The 18,916-nt window shown below is 47.9% G+C and overlaps 1 protein-coding gene across 1 annotated transcript; it reads right to left on the reverse strand.

Moving 5' to 3' along the window:
* Window positions 1–10,272: 10,272 nt before the first annotated feature.
* LOC143762226 (uncharacterized) lies at window positions 10,273–18,790 on the reverse strand. The gene is made up of 4 exons (XM_077249173.1): window positions 18,556–18,790; window positions 14,704–14,799; window positions 14,525–14,619; window positions 10,273–12,147 (listed from the first exon to the last, which is right to left on the reverse strand). The coding sequence occupies exons 1-4, from the start codon at window positions 18,670–18,672 to the stop codon at window positions 11,793–11,795; spliced, it is 663 nt and encodes a 220-aa protein (XP_077105288.1). The 5' UTR covers window positions 18,673–18,790; the 3' UTR covers window positions 10,273–11,792.
* Window positions 18,791–18,916: the final 126 nt, after the last annotated feature.

Raw genomic sequence — 18,916 nt, forward strand, 5'->3', positions numbered from 1 at the left:
AAATTCCATGTACTCCAGGCCTTTTGGAGATACATATGGGATTCTAGCAATCATGTACAGAAAGAAGACAGGCAAGAAATATATACCTTGTTCAAGAAACTGGTAAATGAACCAAGTCAACTACAGTTTGAAAGTCTTTTCACAGAGGTTATGTCAAGTCCTATATTGCAAAAATATCCGAATGTGCACAAATATTTAGCAAAAATGAGAGACAGAGCAGGGGAATGGGCAATGTGCCACAGAGCGACACTGCTAACAAGGGGTCATGACACTAACAACTACAGTGAAGCCAACATAAGGGTGCTGAAAGAGAAAGTCCTGATGCGTGTTAAAGCTTTCAATATTGCACAGTTATTTGATTTTCTGACCACACGATTCATGACATATTTTGAACAGAGGATCATGAGTGTTCTCAGTAACAGAACTGTAAATGTGAGTCGCTCACGTTATTTCATTCCAGAAATACAAACTGACAATTTAATTGTAACACATATTTCCGATGACACATATAATGTGAAAAATTCAACATCTGGCCACGAATATGCTGTAAACATGTTGACAGGCACATGTTTCTGTCCGATAGGATCCAATGGGGCTCCCTGCAAACATCAATTTGCTGCAGCAACTAAATTCAATATTTCTACTTCCCAGTTTATCCCAGTTACAGATGCACGTGCTAAGCTTACACTGCATAAGATCTTGGCGGACTCCATAGATGTTCCAGAAGGCTGGTATGATAACTTGCACGGAAGCAGAGGAGTTCCAGAAGGCTGGCAGGATAAACTGCAAGGAACTACTTCTACAGTAGCGCTATCACAAGAAGATGACCACACTGTCATGGTAGATGAATTATGCCTCAATAAAGAAGATTCTTGTGCAGAGAAAACTGTGTCAAGGACTGGGACAGATCAGAATAATGAACGCAGCAGGCACCTGAAGGTCATGTTCCAGGTTTTGGAAGAAAAATTGTCTGAAAGAGAAGATATTTTTGGGCCTGGCGTGGATGCATTATATAAGAATTTTTTGTCAGTGGAGAAGCGAGATGCCTCTCTGGTTTCTGCCCTCCACACTTTTGGAAAATCAAATGGTCCTCCTGCTCTTCGGACTTCAAGGAGAATTCCAGTGCAACCCACAGCAGTGGCAAGGAGGAATACATACTTAGGTGGTCGTCATGTGCAGCAAACCGGTCGTCCTGCAAAAAGGACATTAGTTGCAGAACATGGGTACTGCATCTCAAAAAAATCTGTACCAGATTGGGTAATGCCTGTTGGTAAATTGCAGCATGCAGCCCCACACAGTCTCTCTCACTGCGTGGAGAATGTCAAAATGATTGGCAAAAAGCATCAGAAGAGTTAGGCTAAGAAGTTTCTTTAAAGAGTAACTGTCATTATTTTTTTTATTTCCAAACTAGCAAGTATAATGTTCCTGGACACTGGCTAGGGCAGTGTTAAATAACTTATCTGGCTTCCTCTCCCAGTAATCACCCTCCAACTGCAAAGGACACATCTCCAGCTATACTGTGTTACATTAGTCTTCAGTGTGAAGACAAATACTGTATGACTCTGCAGTGTGGGGAAAGATGTTGACTTCTCCTGTCCTCCAAGGGTGAGGGGCATGTGACCTCACAGAGTCTCTTCACTCAGAGACACTGAACTTAGTAGAGTTAGGGTACCGTCACACAGTGCCATTTTAATCGCTACGACGGCACGATCCGTGACGTCGCAGCGTCGTATGATTATCGCTCCAGCGTCGTAGACTGCGGTCACACTTTGCAATCACGGCGCTGGAGCGATGCCGAAGTCCCCGGGTAACCAGGGTAAACATCGGGTTACTAAGCGCAGGGCCGCGCTTAGTGACCCGATGTTTACCGTGGTTACCAGCGTAAAAGTAAAAAAACCAAACCGTACATACTCACCATCTGATGTCCGTCAGGTCCCTTGCCGTCCGCTTCCCGCTCTGACTGAGTGCGGCCGTACAGCAGTGACGTCACCGCTGTGATCTGCTCTCACTTTCCGGCCGGCAGACAGTCAGAGCGGGAAGCGGACGGCAAGGGACCGGACAGACACCGGAATGTGAGTATGTACGGTTTTTTTTTTTTTTACTTTTACGCTGGTAACCACGGTAAACATCGGGTTACTAAGCGCGGCCCTGCGCTTAGTAACCCGATGTTTACCCTGGTTACCAGCGAACGCATCGCTGGATCGCTGTCACACACAACGATCCAGCGATGACAGCGGGAGATCCAGCGACGAAAGAAAGTTTCAAACGATCTGCTACGACGTACGATTCTCAGCAGGATCCCTGATCGCTGCTGCGTGTCAGACACTGCGATATCGTAACGATATCGCTAGAACGTCACGAATCGTACCGTCGTAGCGATCAAAATTGCACTGTGTGACGGTACCCTTAGGAGAGCTAGTCAGTTGCAGTCAAAGAGGAGAACTCAAACTAAAATACTATTTCAGAGGGAGATTGCAGATGAGGAAGCCAGATAAGGTATTTAACAGTGGTGCAAAGACATGGCGTGAGCACTACTGAAGAAGGTGCATGGGTAGGTTAGGTTCCCACACCATGTGTATGCCTAAAGAGAACTCAGAACTCAACTTAGGATTATGTGATGAACTTCTGTTTATTCGTAGTACCAAAAATAAATGTTTCGGTCCTGAAGACCTTCATCAGTTACGTACTAACGTAAGAAAAGATGGTGGGTGATGAACTGTGGTGAGTCCAAAGGAGGTCTTTTCTCTGTATTTAGAGCAGTAACCCCTTCTGGTCGGATCCGGGAACATCCGCGCTGGTTGAAGAGAAGCCGAGGATGACGCGGTGTCCACACGTCGTCACTCTCACTGACAAGCGTTGGACACCACGTCATCCTCGTCTTCCCTTCAACCATCACGGATCTTCCCGGATCCAACCAGAAGGGGTCACTACTCTAAATACATGAGAATGAAAAAGTTGACATGTGCACAGGCATAAAGAGGTGCCAGAGTAGGTTCCCGCACCGTAGTATATAGCAAAAACTCAGCACTGAACTTAACATAAGACAGGTGATTTAATGATGTCCACAAAATAACAGAAACATTTCGGTCCTACATCCGGACCTTCATCAGTCACTACCCGGTATGAACTAATTTAAGAAACATTTAATTCCACAGGGGTTACGTATCCAAATGTTCCCTTCCTTTTCCGTGACTGATATTTTTTCCTCCAAGTGGCAGGAGGTTTGTACTAAAGCTTCATTTCAATTTATGGAACTGCTCATTGATCTTAATAAATCGGTCTCTCTGTTGGAAACCGAAATTGATTGTCTTTTCCTTGATTTTAAGAAGTTGGCTACTACAGAAGGTCTTACAGCCTTTAACAACATGATGGATAAAAATTCTGCAGAGTGGGAGACACAGATTAAAATCATTCACACTAAAAAAAAAATCCGTGACAGCACTGACTTCCAACGAAAACCAATCTATAAGTGGAGCCGGTCATTTAACACAAATAGGAATCACAGATCCCCTTCGGTTTCCTCTTCTGGGGAAGCAGCAGACACTTCCCTACGATCTATGCAAACTCATTTTGGTAACTGGAATGAGCAAGTGGGACCAAAAGCCGTCTAATAATAAACGTGGACCTGCCAACGTACAGAAAATGGATACCCTTAAAAGGAACCTGTCACCCCCCTCAGGCGTTTGTAACTAAAAGAGTCACCTTGTGCAGCACTAATGCTGCATTCTGACAAGGTGGCTTTTTAGTTACAAACGTCTGTACACGCTGAAATAAACACTTATAAAAAGTGCCACCACATACCCTGAATCCGTCCCGGGGGCGGGACTTCCCTTCCTAATGAGACGCCTGCTCTTCCTGCATTATCGTCCCCGGTGCCTGCTGTAAGTACGAAGGGCAGCGCAACTGCGCATGCCCGGAAAAAACTTACGGTGCCGGGGACGATAATGCAGAGGTGGCGCACAGGCCCGGAGTGACGGCTGTGCTGCGTCTCATTAGGAAGGGAAGTCCCGCCCCTGGGACGGATTCAGGGTATGTGGTGGCACTTTTTATAAGTGTTTATTGCACAAGGTGGCTCTTTAAGTTACAAACGCCTGAGAGGGGTGACGGGTTCCCTTTAAGGTAATACATTTTTATGAGCATGTTCTTAGCCCCGATGAGATTTCCCTGCCTTCTAACAGCTTAACATTTTCCCCAAGCATGCAATTTGATCCATTTCTGACCTTTTATGGACCTACATATGTTTGCACGGTCCCTCCTTTTTAAAAAAATGGCACCATAGTGAAGATATTCAGCAGGCTTTCACCTTACCTGAAGAGCAATTGGCCTTGCAAACTCCGTAGGTGCTGGCATATGAACACACCAACCCCACCTTGGGTAGGCAACCATTCTCTCTGCGTCCTAGGTCCACCAATTTCCCGCCCTTGTTATTATGCCCTACTGTGGAGATCTTTGTCAAGCTTGTTTCTAACGAATTTGATAGGCTCTCCACTTCTTCTTTCGGTAACAATCTGTCTAGGACAGAATTAACAGGTCTTAAAAGACTAAAACAACTTAAGGATGTAGTGATTAAACCGGCAGACAAGGGCGGGAATATTGTGATTTGGCCTTTTAACCTATAACTAGCTGAGGCCCATCGTATGCTTAGGGACCCTCTTTGCTATAAAAAATTGACTTAATCCCCTTATTTCTTACAAGGAGTAACTAATTAGAATCTTGTAGAGGGCTATAAGTGGTGACGTTATAACTACAAAGGTATGGGACATTTTGGTGGTTAAGGACCCTCTTATTCCAACATTGTATCTCCTCCCCAAGGTACATAAGAACCTGTAAAACCCTCCAGGTAGGCCAATAATCTCTGGGGTGGGTGGGCTTATGGAGGACATCGGCAGGTATATTGACTCGTTTCTCAAGCCCCTGGTGGAGAATATCCCGTCCTATCTGAAGGATACTTCAGATTTCATTATGAAAATTGAGCAGTGACGTATATAATCCGTTACTTGCGCAGGCGCAGTTCGTGGCCTTGCGGACACAAACTGCTCCTGCAAGTGACACTGCCGCGGTGCCTTATGAGATTCAGGGGCAGCGGCCGGAAGTCCCAACTCCCGATTATATCCAGTATGTAGATTGGTCACACAGAGGACACAAGATCTTTCTGATCAAAATGTTTTGAAAAGTAAAAATAATAATTTAGAAATAGTGTTTAATTCGGACACTTTGACAAAATAGGTGTGGTGTTGATGGAGGGAAAAAAAATATTTCTGTGTGGCCTGACAGCATGGAAATTCGACAGCAAATTCAGTAGCCAGCAAAGTGAATGGGATTGCATGAAATCTCGTCCCCATGCTGCGAAAAATTTTTTGTACAGAATCAATGCGGAATTTGACATTTGCGACACCACATGGTTGAGAGGGCTCTACAGAATGGTGGCTCCGCAGTGTCACAGCCAAGAGCCGCAGTGTGCAGACGTTTATCTTGGCGAACATCCATGTCGCCGGGACACGGACACTGCTTCATGTGTGACCTGTCAGTCAGCAGCGTCACCGGGAGCCTCCCCAAGTAATTACTTGTGGAGGCTCCCGGTGACTGTGGAGGCTGCGGCAGTCACCTGTTCCCTAAGTAGGGGCCAGGTAACTGCGGCATCCTCCACACACCTTGGAAACGCCAGTCAAAAAGGTGACAGCAGTGGGTGGGATGGGGGTGCACAGTGTGGGGGTGACACCATGATACGCTGACTCCTCACCTTCCCTTTAAAGTGGTTTTCCAGGACTTTAACGTCGCTAAGAAATAATTGTGTGGCGCCTCAAGCATCAGAAAATCTCCAGGGAACATGACTCGGGTCGGATTTTACTGATTTAAGGGCACAAAAAATCTAAGTTTGAAAACTGTAAAATTAAAATTTTTGCAAAATTTCTGGTTTCAGAAATAAACGCAAGTCATATTGAATAAATTTTACCAATATCATAAAGTATAAAATGTCACGAAAATCTGTCAGTATCGGCGGGATCCATTGAGGCTCCAGAGCTATAACCTCAAAGGGACAGTGGTCAGAAATGTAAAAATTGCCTTGGTCAATAAGGGGTTAACATTGATAGCCCGTCTTTACCACTGGTTACACCTGCCATCTTGGCTGTTAGCTCTTCCCTGGTGTCAGCTGGAGCTGTGTCCAAGGTCGGGGACAGCACGTCTGTCGGAGCTGTGCAGCGCAGGGACTGACAAGTTCCATCCAACAACTTAAAAGGCGGAGGTGCCAGTGTCGCACCCCCACAGATCACACACAGATGACATACTCTAATGAGAGACCATCAATGTCACGGTCATGGACAACCCCTTTAAAAAGAGAACAGTTCAAGGGATGAAAGCTCATGCCCACCATGGCAGCGCCTCCATCGCTGCTGCAGCAGATCAGCACCACATCGTCGGCCGTACTGATGACATCTGTACACAAGAGACCCATGAGGACGAGGACCACGAGCCGCTCGTGTTTATTTCGTGGCAGTTGTGAAAATGCAAGAACGGGGATGTTTCAATTCACTGCTTGCAAGCAGCTTCAAAGAGCCATTACTTACGCTCCGCCAGCTGGGCCCACCTTTATGACACAGTTCTAAAAAGTGGGAAAGGCTAAGTGGGAGGGGCGGAGTCTGCTCGCGGTTTAATTAATTAATATAAGCCATAAACTTGATGTAAATTATCTAACGCTGAGGACACGGCCCATTACCGAGAAACCAGCGACTCAGTATCGCAAAAACATAGAAAAATAGAATTATTCTTACCGTTAATTCGGTTTCTAGGAACCTTCCACGACGGCATATGGAGGTTGTCTCTTTGCCCTAATGGGGAACAGGAAACACAGAGGTTAAAAGGACCTCCCACCTCCCACTTGCCAGTGACTTACAACTGAGACCATTGCACTGGTTTACCTTTAAAATCCCAGAACTAATCCAGGAATATATATCGGGTGGGAAATTAGTGCCGTCGTGGAAGGTTCCTAGAAACCGAATTAACGGTAAGAATAATTCTATTTTCTCTAGTCACCTTCCACGACGGCATATGGAGGAATACCAACTAATTTTGGCACTAGGGAGGGACAACGGCCTGGAGTACTTTGCGGCCGAAGGCTAAGTCCTTGTTGGACAATACATCTAGTCTGTAATGTTTAGAGAAGGTATGGAGTGAAGACCACGTTGCTGCCCTGCAAATCTGCTCCGGAGATGCGCCTGCTCTTTCTGCCCAGGAAACCGATGTGGATCTAGTTGAATGGGCTTTGATACCTACTGGAGGTAACTTGTTTTGAGCGAGATAGGCTTCCGTAATAGCCTTCTTGATCCATGTAGCGATGGTACTTTTGGCTACTTTTTTCCCTTTGTTTTGTCCTGAGAGATGGACAAACAGATTGTGATCGATTCTGAATGTACTGGTGTGGTCCAAGTATTGTAAAAGAATACGTCGAACATCCAAGGTGTTGAATCTTCTTTCTTCCGAGTTTGTTGGATTGTGGCAAAAGGTTGGTAGAAAAATCTCTTGAGAACGGTGGAAGTCAGAGATAACCTTCGGAAGAAAGGACGGATCAAGACGAAGCACAATTGAATCATCTCTTACCAGGAGATAAGGTTCTCGTGTAGATAAGGCCTGCAATTCACCAATCCTTCTGGCTGAAGTAATGGCAACCAAGAACACGGCTTTATAGGCTAGGTTTTGTGGAGAACAAGATGATAGTGGTTCAAAGGGTGGACCTGTCAGACCCTGGAGAACTATATTGAGATCCCATGGGGGAACTATGACCTGCTTTCTAGGATTCATTCTAGTAGCCGATGTCATGAATCTTTTAATCCAGCGATGACTCGCTAAATCTTGATCAAAGACCGAGCTAAGTGCAGAGACCTGGACCTTGAGGGTACTGGGCCTGAGACCCATTTCCAAGCCTTTTTGCAAAAAGTCCAATATAATGGGTATATTAGGTTTGAGGGGGTCTGGAAGGTTAGGCAGACAGAATGAAGAAAACTTTTTCCAGATCTTGTTGTAGATGGCGTTGGTCACCGGTTTTCTCGATTTTTGTAGGGTAGCTATGACAGGAATTGATAGTCCTTTAGCTCTTAAAACCTGGGTTTCAGCAACCACGCCGCCAAGTTCCACTTCTGAGGGTCTGGGTGGAGAATGGGACCCTGAGAAAGAAGATCGTGTTTTATCGGCAACATTACTGGTCCATCCACTTGTAGTTGGGTAATTAGGTTGAACCAACTCCTTTTGGGCCACAATGGAGCTATCAGGATAGTTGGAGTCCTTTCTAGGCGTATCTTCCGTAGAACCTTGGCAAGGATAGGGATTGGCGGAAAAGCATAAGCTAGATGAAACGGCCAATCTTGTGTTAAAGCATCCAACCCCCTGGGATTGCCTCTCGGGTTCAGGGAAAAAAAGGTTTCGACCTTTGCGTTCTGGTGAGAGGCAAAAAGGTCGACGTCTGGATAACCCCATCTGTGAACCAGCATGCTGAATATTTGAGGATCCAGGCTCCACTCGCCAGGATGGATTTCCTGACGGCTTAGGTAGTCTGCCTGAATATTTGTAGTTCCCTTGAGGTGGATTGCCGTCAGGGATAGTAAGTGCTTTTCGGCCCAAGAAAAGATACGAGCGGAGATTTTTATTAGACTGAGGGTTCTTGTACTGCCCTGGTGCCTGATATGGGCCACCGTGGTCATGTTGTCCGAGTATATCTGCACATGTTGACCCGAAATCTGATGACTTGCCGCTAGTAGAGTCTCTTCCACAGCCTTGAGCTCCCTGAAATTTGATGATTTCTCGGAAATCGATTGGCTCCACTGGCCCTGATAGGGGACATGGTTCACTATGGCTCCCCAGCCTCTCTTGCTGGCATCTGTTTTGATGGTGGTTAGAGGAGACTGAATCCAGCATACTCCTTTCAGAAGGTTCCTGGGCTTCATCCACCATGTTAAAGAGGCTTTCACTCTGCCCGGAGTGTGGATCCTCTTGGCAAGAGTGCCAGGTCGACCATCCCAATTGTGTAGAATGTGGGCTTGTAGTGTCCTTGAGTGAGCTTGAGCCCAAGCCACCGACTGTATGCATGCTGTCATGGAACCCAACAGCGACATTCCCTCTCGCAGAGTAGGGGATCTCATTTCTTTGAACTTCCTGATTTTTGTTAGTAGGGGAAGCCTGTGATCGTCTGGGAGGAAGGACATTTGTTTTGCTGAGTCCAGCATTACTCCCAGAAATCTCCTGGTTTTTGCAGGTTGAAGCTGAGATTTTTGTAGGTTTGGAATCCAACCTAGGGATCTCAGAATGTCTAGGGTGGTAGACACATGGGCTATCAGGGTTATCTCGGTGGAAGCTACTATCAGAAGATCGTCCAGATATGGCACTATACAGACACCTTGTTTTCGGATGAATGACACTACTTCGGCCATCACTTTGGAGAACACTCTCGGTGCTGATGAGATGCCGAAGGGAAGGACTCCAAACTGGTAGTGCTCCACCCGATGACTCCCCTGTATCGCAAACCTGAGATATTTTTGGTGTCTCGGGTGAATAGGGATGTGGAAATACGCATCCTTGAGATCGATGGTAGCCATAAAAGAGTGATGTTCTATCAGAGGAATCGCAGATCTTACGGACTCCATCTTGAACTTGCGATATTTCACGTGCTGGTTCAGACCCTTTAAGTTTATAATAATCCGGACGTCTCCTGAAGGTTTGGGGACCAGGAAGAGTCGGGAGTAGTGTCCTTTCCCCCACTCTGATTGTGGGACTGGGGAAATTACATTTGATCTGATAAGGTCTTTGAGACCTACGGACAATAGACTGCGATCCCTTGATGATGGAAGGGAAGTGACTTTTAGACCCTGAGGTGGGGGAGAAATTAACTCTATTAACAAGCCGTCTCTGATGACATTGAGAACCCAGTGGGAGCTGGTAATATCCTCCCACTGAACCACATATTTCGCGAGTCTTCCCCCCACCGGGTCGGAGTCATTGTTTGTCCTGCTGGGATTGTTGCTGCTGCTGCTGCTGCGGGACAAAGATATTCTTTCCCCTACCCTTTGCGTAGCTCCACCTGCCGGTTTTTCCTTTGCCTCTTGCTTGAGAGGACTGAGGTTGTGGGCCACGAAAAAAACGTTTCCTAGGCTGTTTTTTGCTCAGGGAGCGCCTTCTTTTTGTCGGTGGCTTTATCAAGAATATCGTCTAGGGCAGGACCAAAGACGTAGTCTCCTTTAAAGGGTATGGTGCAGAGCTTAGATTTAGAAGTGATGTCCCCACTCCAGAGCTTAAGCCAGAGGGCTCTTCTGGCAGAGTTAGAAAGTACGAGGGATCTGGCGGCGACTCTTACAGATTCCAGAGAAGCGTCCGCCAAATACCCTGTAGCTTTATGTAAAATGGGTAGGGAATCCAATATCTCGCCTCTTGAGGTACCTTGAGATATGTGATTCTCCAATTTTTCAAGCCAGCAGGAGAGAGCTCTTGCCACACAGGTGGAGGCGACGTTAGCTTTAAGGACAGCTGCAGAAGTTTCCCATGATTTTCTGAGGAGGCTTTCGATCTTCCTATCCATGGGATCCTTCAATTGAGAAGAATCCTCAAAGGGGAGTGCAGTCCTCTTGGCGACTCTAGCCACTTGCACATCGACCTTGGGAATATCTAATTTAAGGTCATCCTCAAGCAGAAATCTGTGCTTCATTTCTGAAGGGGTACTAAGACGCCTCTCAGGTAGTTCCCATTCCTGATTGATCATACTGATGATATTGGCATGAACTGGGAAGCCCACTCTCTTCTCCGAAGAAAGACCACCGAACATCTGATCCTGTATGGACTGCGGTACAGGTTCCTCTTCTAGTCCCATGGTATTACGGACAGCAGAGACTAGATCCTCAATATAGTCTGAGGAAAATAGGTACTTCCTGACCTCAGCTTTAGGTGACACTGGATCCTCCCAGCCAACAGATGAGGCATGAGAGAGGTCCGAATCAGAGTCCGATTCCACGACCTGAATTTTCCTCTTCTTAGCCGGGGAATGAGGTTGTGGCTGCGGAGATGGAGGTGGGGGTGGAGGTGTAAAGGCTGCCAGAGAAGATTGTACCTCCTGTTTTACTAATGAGCGAATCTCATCCAATAGTGATGGCTGCTCAGCTCTTATTATTTTGTCCGTACATGACTGACAGAGTTTCTTGTCCCAGTTAGGAGGACATTTAGAGGAACAGATAGGGCACTTCTTTCTATAGGCACCTTTAGGGGCAGGTTTTTCTCCCTGAAATATATAAAGGGAGAGAGGGGTGAGGACCCTAACCCCTGCTATACTCCTCCCGGATCCCATCCCTGCGAACACTTACAGAGGCAGGGGTGGCGCTGGGCTCCGCAGATACGGGGCATGAAGAACCTTCCATACTGAAGGAGATAGCCTTACCTCAGTGGTGGTTCAGCAGGCTTTTATGGACGCCGTCCAAGGCACCTGCTCCAGCGTTAATCCCCCTCCCCCTCCAGAATCCAGGTGAGGGAGCTGTGCGGTCCGACACGCCGGCCGGCGAAACCCGGAAGTACCGGCTTCAGGGTGTATGAAGAAACCGGAAGTGACGCGCGGGAGCCGCTGACGTCACTTCCGGAACGCCGAGCCGACAACATGGAGGAGGAGGACGCCGGGCAGCTCCAGGAGGAGCCCGGTCAGGGAACCCCGGCCTGCTTTGCCCTCGTGGGGGCGCGGGAAGGCCGGGAGGGGGTCCCGAGGACCTGCAAGCAGGACGACGGGAGCAGCACGAGGAGGAGGCCAGAGGCGACCATCTGCTGCCCGGTTAAACAGGCAGCGCCTGCAAGGTACCGTAGCCACCGGCCACTACAGCACATGAGGAAACCTCTACCTGTCCCATGGGGAACAGGAAAGACACTGGCAAGTGGGAGGTGGGAGGTCCTTTTAACCTCTGTGTTTCCTGTTCCCCATTAGGGCAAAGAGACAACCTCCATATGCCGTCGTGGAAGGTGACTAGAGAAACATAAATTTTTATTATACAGAAATGACTAAATACAGATATAAAGGGGAAAACCATGGAGCACATAGCGGCGCTCGCTTCTCCAACGGAGCAGATGCGACGTGGAGTCTGCCAACTTCCGAAAGTAGTAGTTGAGTTTGTCACTGAGCTTTTCCCGCAGCTGTAAAGGAAATGGAGGAAGACATTAATGGTGCACACATGGTCTGAGCCCGGCTGCCATGGCTCTAATCCCTCACAGTTTCTGAGTGTGGCATTACGTCACCATGTATGGCTGTGGGTGGCTGTGCGTGGCTGTGGGCGGCTGTGCGTGGCTGTGGGCGGCTGTGCTGGGTGCGGCGGCTGTGCTGGGTGCGGCGGCTGTGCTGGGTGCGGCGGCTGTGGACGTAAGCAACAAATAGCTGTGGCATGAAGTGCCACAGCCTCATGGCACAGCAATTTGTTACTTGCGGAGGGTGAGTATACTTACCTGTCCCGTTCCACCGACGCCATTCCGGGCCATGAATATCCCCCTGCTCCCGGAATCGGCGCCTGCGCAGTCCGCGCTTTCCGGCGCCATTTTCTTGAAGACACATTGCAGTGTGTCTTCAAGAAAATGGCGCCGGAAAGCACGGACTGCGCAGGCGCCTTTTCCGGCACCAGGAGGACAGATTTTCTGTGTCCTCCTGGTGCCGGAAAAGGCGCCTGCGCAGTCCGCGCTTTCCGGCGCCATTTTCTTGAAGACACACTGCAATGTGTCTTCAAGAAAATGGCGCCGGAAAGCGCGGACTGCGCAGGCGCCGATTCCGGGAGCAGGGGGATATTCATGGCCCGGAATGGCGTCGGTGGAATGGGACAGGTAAGTATACTCACCCTCCGCCTCCTGGCTCGTCCCTGTTTCTCTGTTGGAGATCGCGGTGTGCATTCAGTGTTTACGCATACCGCGATCTCCTGGGAGCGTCGCTCTGTGGGGTCCAGACTGCGCCGGCGCTTGTGCAGTCTATAAAGGCTTCGGACAGAGTGACGCTCCCAGCGTTATATTATAGATATATATATATATATATATATAAAAATAAATATGTGTGTGATAGATAGAACAGCCGGCAACTCCTGTGCGCATACAGTAAAATCACACCGACAGGTTACAATACAATAGATAGAATAGAAATATACACATAGTATAGGTGTGTGTGTATATATATATATATATATATATATATATATATATATATATATATATATATATATATATATATATAGTGCCTTGCGAAAGTATTCAGCCCCCTTGAACTTTCCAACCTTTTCCCATATTTCATGCTTCAAACATAAAGATACCAAATGTAAATTTTTTGATGAAGAATCAACAACAAGTGGAACATCGACGGATTGTGATGGACATCGACGGAGCTCAAAGATGGAAGTGTGAAAGAGGCCTAAGCTGCAGCCACTGCCATTCACGGCTAATCTACAGTATTCTGTAATGCTGTAGATAAGCCTCCGATCTACCCTGAAATAGAATAAAAACAAGATTATACTCACCCGGGAGGGGGGCTGCCCCGTTCGATGGGCATCGCGGTCCGGAGCCTCCCATCTTCATATGATGACGTCCTATTCCTTGCTTCGTGTCGCGTCTCCTGCGCAGCCGTACTGATCTGCCCTGTTGAGGGCACAGCAAAGTACTGCAGTCTCTGGGCCTCTCTGACCTTTCCAGGCACCTGCTCACTGCTGTAATTTACTCTGTTCTCAACAGGGCAGATAAGTACGCCAGCGCAGGAGCCGCGACACAAAGCAAGGAGGAGGACGTCATCGCATGAAGATGGTAGGCGCCGGACCTGGACCTGAGACACCCATCGGAACAGACCGCCCCAGGGTGAGTATAATAAAACTTGTTTTTGTTCTATTTCAGGTTAGGCCGGGGGCTTATCTGCAGCATTATAGCATACTGTATATAAGCCCTGAAAGGCGGTGTCCGCAGCTTACAGGGACAAACCGACGTGACAGGTTCACTTTAACGAGTGGGGTCACTGTGAGATTTCTGCCCATTCCTATTTCCTGCGCTGCCTTTAATACATTCCCAACCATTGAGTTGCATGTATGTTACAGGCCAGAAGCCGGTGTACGGAGCGGCTCATGATCAGGGCCTGTCACTAAAAAGATATGCTTCCATCCTCCATTTGGCCATGTATGGAGCATACGCTGAGGTCTAAGGCTCAGGCACAACGTACACACCTCTGCCCCACAGCACGAGCTGTCAGCCCTGCACCCCACACCACGAGCTGTCAGCCCTGCACCCCACAGCACGAGCTGTCAGCCCTGCAACCCACTCCATGAGCTGTCAGCCCTGCACCCCACTCCATGAGCTGTCAGCCCTGCACCCCACGAGCTGTCAGCATTGTTCCCCACAGCACAAGCTGTCAGCCCTGCACTCCACGAGCTGTCAGCCCTGCACCCCACACCACGAGCTGTCAGCCCTGCAACCCACTCCATGAGCTGTCAGCCCTGCACTCCACGAGCTGTCGGCCCTGCACCCCACACCACAAGTAATCGGACTTCCGTCTCACCTGCTGTGATCGGGAATATGCGCAACAGCGTTGTACGACTGGCGGTTGTGTCCGAAATCCAGGTGATGCTTGAAGATACGAGTCCTCAAAGTTGCCTACAATCAGGAGACATCTGGTCACTCACCCAAAAATATCATAGATACATAGAGAAGGAGACGAGAGCTTGTACATGGCATTACCTGACTTTTCAGGTCATCCACAGTCTCCGAAATAGCCAATGTTGCTAATTGAATCAGCAGCTCTGGCAAATCCACACGTTCCAGGAGATGCAGCACCTGGGAATACAGGCAAAAACTTACAACAGGCAGAATACGGATCCGCTGGGAATAAACAACAGATTACTACAGGCAGGATAGGGATCCGCTGGGAATAAACAACAGATTACTACAGGCAGGATAGGGATCCGCTGGGAATAAACAACAGATTACTACAGGCAGGATAGGGATCCGCTGGGAATAAACAACAGATTACTACAGGCAGGATAGGGATCCGCTGGGAATAAACGCAACAATTCACTACAGGCAGAATTACGGATCCGCTGGGAATAAACAACAGATTACTACAGGCAGGATAGGGATCCGCTGGGAATAAACAACAGATTACTACAGGCAGGATAGGGATCCGCTGGGAATAAACAACAGATTACTACAGGCAGGATAGGGATCCGCTGGGAATAAACAACAGATTACTACAGGCAGGAAAGGGATCCGCTGGGAATAAACAACAGATTACTACAGGCAGGATAGGGATCCGCTGGGAATAAACAACAGATTACTACAGGCAGGATAGGGATCCGCTGGGAATAAACAACAGATTACTACAGGCAGGATAGGGATCCGCTGGGAATAAACAACAGATTACTACAGGCAGGAAAGGGATCCGCTGGGAATAAACAACAGATTACTACAGGCAGGATAGGGATCCGCTGGGAATAAACAACAGATTACTACAGGCAGGATAGGGATCCGCTGGGAATAAACAACAGATTACTACAGGCAGGATAGGGATCCGCTGGGAATAAACAACAGATTACTACAGGCAGGATAGGGATCCGCTGGGAATAAACGCAACAATTCACTACAGGCAGAATTACGGATCCGCTGGGAATAAACAACAGATTACTACAGGCAGGATAGGGATCCACTGGGAATAAACAACAGATTACTACAGGCAGGATAGGGATCCGCTGGGAATAAACAACAGATTACTACAGGCAGGAAAGGGATCCGCTGGGAATAAACAACAGATTACTACAGGCAGGATAGGGATCCGCTGGGAATAAACAACAGATTACTACAGGCAGGATAGGGATCCGCTGGGAATAAACGCAACAATTCACTACAGGCAGAATTACGGATCCGCTGGGAATAAACAACAGATTACTACAGGCAGGATAGGGATCCGCTGGGAATACAGGCAAAAATTTACTACAGGCAGAATACGGATCCGCTGGGAATAAACAACAGATTACTACAGGCAGGATAGGGATCCGCTGGGAATAAACGCAACCATTCACTACAGGCAGAATTTCGGATCCGCTGGGAATAAACAACAGATTACTACAGGCAGGATAGGGATCCGCTGGGAATAAACGCAACAATTCACTACAGGCAGAATTACGGATCCGCTGGGAATAAACAACAGATTACTACAGGCAGGATAGGGATCCGCTGGGAATAAACAACAGATTACTACAGGCAGGATAGGGATCCGCTGGGAATACAGGCAAAAATTTACTACAGGCAGAATACGGATCCGCTGGGAATAAACAACAGATTACTACAGGCAGGATAGGGATCCGCTGGGAATAAACGCAACAATTCACTACAGGCAGAATTACGGATCCGCTGGGAATAAACAACAGATTACTACAGGCAGGATAGGGATCCGCTGGGAATAAACAACAGATTACTACAGGCAGGATAGGGATCCGCTGGGAATAAACGCAACAATTCACTACAGGCAGAATTACGGATCCGCTGGGAATAAACAACAGATTACTACAGGCAGGATAGGGATCCGCTGGGAATAAACGCAACAATTCACTACAGGCAGAATTACGGATCCGCTGGGAATAAACAACAGATTACTACAGGCAGGATAGGGATCCGCTGGGAATAAACGCAACAATTCACTACAGGCAGAATTACGGATCCGCTGGGAATAAACAACAGATTCCTACAGGCAGGATAGGGATCCGCTGGGAATAAACAACAGATTCCTACAGGCAGGATAGGGATCCGCTGGGAATACAGGCAAAAATTTACTACAGGCAGAATACGGATCCGCTGGGAATAAACAACAGATTACTACAGGCAGGATAGGGATCCGCTGGGAATAAACGCAACAATTCACTACAGGCAGAATTACGGATCCGCTGGGAATAAACAACAGATTACTACAGGCAGGATAGGGATCCGCTGGGAATAAACAACAGATTACTACAGGCAGGATAGGGATCCGCTGGGAATACAGGCAAAAATTTACTACAGGCAGAATACGGATCCGCTGGGAATAAACAACAGATTACTACAGGCAGGATAGGGATCCGCTGGGAATAAACGCAACAATTCACTACAGGCAGAATTACGGATCCGCTGGGAATAAACAACAGATTACTACAGGCAGGATAGGGATCCGCTGGGAATAAACAACAGATTACTACAGGCAGGATAGGGATCCGCTGGGAATAAACGCAACAATTCACTACAGGCAGAATTACGGATCCGCTGGGAATAAACAACAGATTACTACAGGCAGGATAGGGATCCGCTGGGAATAAACGCAACAATTCACTACAGGCAGAATTACGGATCCGCTGGGAATAAACAACAGATTACTACAGGCAGGATAGGGATCCGCTGGGAATAAACGCAACAATTCACTACAGGCAGAATTACGGATCCGCTGGGAATAAACAACAGATTCCTACAGGCAGGATAGGGATCCGCTGGGAATAAACAACAGATTCCTACAGGCAGGATAGGGATCCGCTGGGAATACAGGCAAAAATTTACTACAGGCAGAATACGGATCCGCTGGGAATAAACAACAGATTACTACAGGCAGGATAGGGATCCGCTGGGAATAAACGCAACAATTCACTACAGGCAGAATTACGGATCCGCTGGGAATAAACAACAGATTACTACAGGCAGGATAGGGATCCGCTGGGAATAAACAACAGATTACTACAGGCAGGATAGGGATCCGCTGGGAATACAGGCAAAAATTTACTACAGGCAGAATACGGATCCGCTGGGAATAAACAACAGATTACTACAGGCAGGATAGGGATCCGCTGGGAATAAACGCAACAATTCACTACAGGCAGAATTACGGATCCGCTGGGAATAAACAACAGATTACTACAGGCAGGATAGGGATCCGCTGGGAATAAACAACAGATTACTACAGGCAGGATAGGGATCCGCTGGGAATAAACGCAACAATTCACTACAGGCAGAATTACGGATCCGCTGGGAATAAACAACAGATTACTACAGGCAGGATAGGGATCCGCTGGGAATAAACGCAACAATTCACTACAGGCAGAATTACGGATCCGCTGGGAATAAACAACAGATTACTACAGGCAGGATAGGGATCCGCTGGGAATAAACGCAACAATTCACTACAGGCAGAATTACGGATCCGCTGGGAATAAACAACAGATTCCTACAGGCAGGATAGGGATCCGCTGGGAATAAACAACAGATTCCTACAGGCAGGATAGGGATCCGCTGGGAATACAGGCAAAAATTTACTACAGGCAGAATACGGATCCGCTGGGAATAAACAACAGATTACTACAGGCAGGATAGGGATCCGCTGGGAATAAACGCAACAATTCACTACAGGCAGAATTACGGATCCGCTGGGAATAAACAACAGATTACTACAGGCAGGATAGGGATCCGCTGGGAATAAACAACAGATTACTACAGGCAGGATAGGGATCCGCTGGGAATAAACAACAGATTACTACAGGCAGGATAGGGATCCGCGATCCTGAATGCGCGCTTCCTTACATTCGAAATGCGCGCCGAAAGGCATAAATGCGCGCTCCTGAATGCGCGCCGGCAGAAATGCGGGAATTGCGCGTCGCCAGAAATGCGCGCTCCTGAATGTGGCTGTGCTCCTTCCATATTGCAAGCCTGTCTCAGGAGCAGAGCGCGCTCCTAAATGCGCCGCCTTCATGCAGCCTGATGAACCAATCAGCGCTGCAGCTCACGAAGACTGCCACTCCCCTGACACGCCCACAACACAATCAACCTGCGAAGTCAAAACTCGCATCCGGGCACTCGTGCTGCACCGCAGAGTTCTCCCACCAGGGGCAGCTAACTCTTTCTGCTCCCTAGTCCCTATGAAGGCCGCACACTGAGGACATTC

This window comes from Ranitomeya variabilis, chromosome 1 (assembly GCF_051348905.1).
Source record: "Ranitomeya variabilis isolate aRanVar5 chromosome 1, aRanVar5.hap1, whole genome shotgun sequence".
Taxonomy (NCBI): domain Eukaryota; kingdom Metazoa; phylum Chordata; class Amphibia; order Anura; family Dendrobatidae; genus Ranitomeya; species Ranitomeya variabilis.